The sequence below is a fragment of the Mus pahari genome, chromosome 23 (assembly GCF_900095145.1).
Source record: "Mus pahari chromosome 23, PAHARI_EIJ_v1.1, whole genome shotgun sequence".
NCBI lineage: Eukaryota > Metazoa > Chordata > Mammalia > Rodentia > Muridae > Mus > Mus pahari.
In genome coordinates, this window is record NC_034612.1 from 12998354 (window position 1) to 12999994 (window position 1641).

A 1641-nucleotide genomic window follows, 5' to 3' on the forward strand; every position below is an offset into this window, starting at 1 on the left:
TCTGCCAGGGAGTTGCTGAACTCTGTTCTAAAAAAAAAAAATTATGGACCAGTCTTTTGTGGCAGAAGGAATTTCTAACAAATCAACATCATAGAGACCAATTGGGCTAAACAGAGAAACCCTGTCTCAAAAAACAAAAACAAAAACAAAAACAAAAAAAAAAAAAAAAAAAAAAAAAAAAAAGAAAAGAAAAAGAAATTTACAGCGTGCATGATGATATCCTTAACTCTACCCGCTTTCACTGTTATGATTGTACTGAGAACCCTCACTCGTTAAAATAATGGGCCATACCTATTTTCTATATAGGGTAAGGCTGGAAGGCACTAACTTCCTAAGGACACACAGCTGATAGATTCAGGCTTGCCCTCCTCATCAGTACTTTTTTACAACTTCACGACCCAGGGAGAGTGGGCTTTAGCATTCCCAGAAACTGAGACTGAGGCCAAATGACCAATCTGCTGGGAAGAGTAGCGTTTGAGCGAGCCGTTCACTTTCCTGTTCCCCTCCCCCAGGTAGCGATGGTGGAAGTCCAGCTGGATACAGACCATGACTACCCACCAGGGTTGCTCATCGTCTTCAGCGCCTGCACCACAGTGCTGGTGGCCGTGCACCTTTTTGCCCTCATGATCAGCACCTGCATCCTGCCCAACATCGAGGCTGTGAGCAACGTCCACAACCTCAACTCCGTCAAAGAGTCGCCCCACGAGCGCATGCACCGCCACATCGAGCTGGCCTGGGCCTTCTCCACTGTCATCGGGACACTCCTTTTCCTGGCGGAGGTCGTGCTGCTCTGCTGGGTCAAGTTCCTACCGCTCAAGAGGCAAGGGGGACAGCCGAGCCCCACCAAGCCTACGGCTCAGTCAGCCGCCGCCGTCGGCGCCAACCACAGCGACAGCAGCGGCATCACCCCCGGTGAGGCGGCAGCCATCGCCTCCACCGCCATCATGGTTCCCTGTGGCCTGGTTTTTATCGTCTTTGCCGTTCACTTCTACCGCTCCCTGGTCAGCCATAAGACGGACCGACAGTTCCAGGAGCTCAACGAGCTGGCTGAGTTTGCCCGCTTGCAGGACCAGCTGGACCACAGAGGGGACCATTCTCTAACACCTGGCACCCACTATGCCTAAGTCCTCACCTTCCCTCTGGCCCTTTGAGGCCTTGGCCTTATGCCCTTCCCCATGACCCTGTCCTGGCCCAGGACGGCCTGTGCAGGCAGCTGGCTTCACCAGGGCAAAGTGGAAGGAAGAGGCTTTTGAAAAAAAAAAAAGAAATCACTGCACTTCGAGATTTTCTTCTGTGAGAATAAGCTCTCCCTGTTCTTCCAGCTCTCCGCACCCCACCCCACCCACCCCCGTACCCCGTAGGATGTGGGGGGTGGGTGTGGGTGGGTGGAATGGGGACAGTCACTTTCTTTGTCCCTTCTTTCCTGCACCAGTGCCACCAGGATGCTTCCTGTCCTGCCCTCAAACTCCTTACTCGTTGGCCGTGTGTGTGTGTGTGTGTGTGTGTGTGTGTGTGTGTGTGTGTGTGTGTGTGTGTATACACGCACGTCTCTTCTGTGCGTGTGTGTACATGCATGTGTGTGCATGTGTGCACATGCACACTTGTATGTACACATAAAATATATTCACAAGGGACACCTCA

General features: G+C 52.0%; 1 protein-coding gene across 1 annotated transcript in view; it reads left to right on the top strand.

The window, feature by feature from the left end:
- Window positions 1-1640, top strand: part of Orai1 (ORAI calcium release-activated calcium modulator 1) — a 15099-nt gene extending 13459 nt beyond the window's left edge. The window contains exon 2 of the mRNA XM_021186946.1: window positions 513-1640. Within this exon, the coding sequence (XP_021042605.1) occupies window positions 513-1124 (612 nt within the window). The 3' untranslated portion in view covers window positions 1125-1640. The remainder of the gene's footprint in view (window positions 1-512) is intronic.
- Window position 1641: the final 1 nt, after the last annotated feature.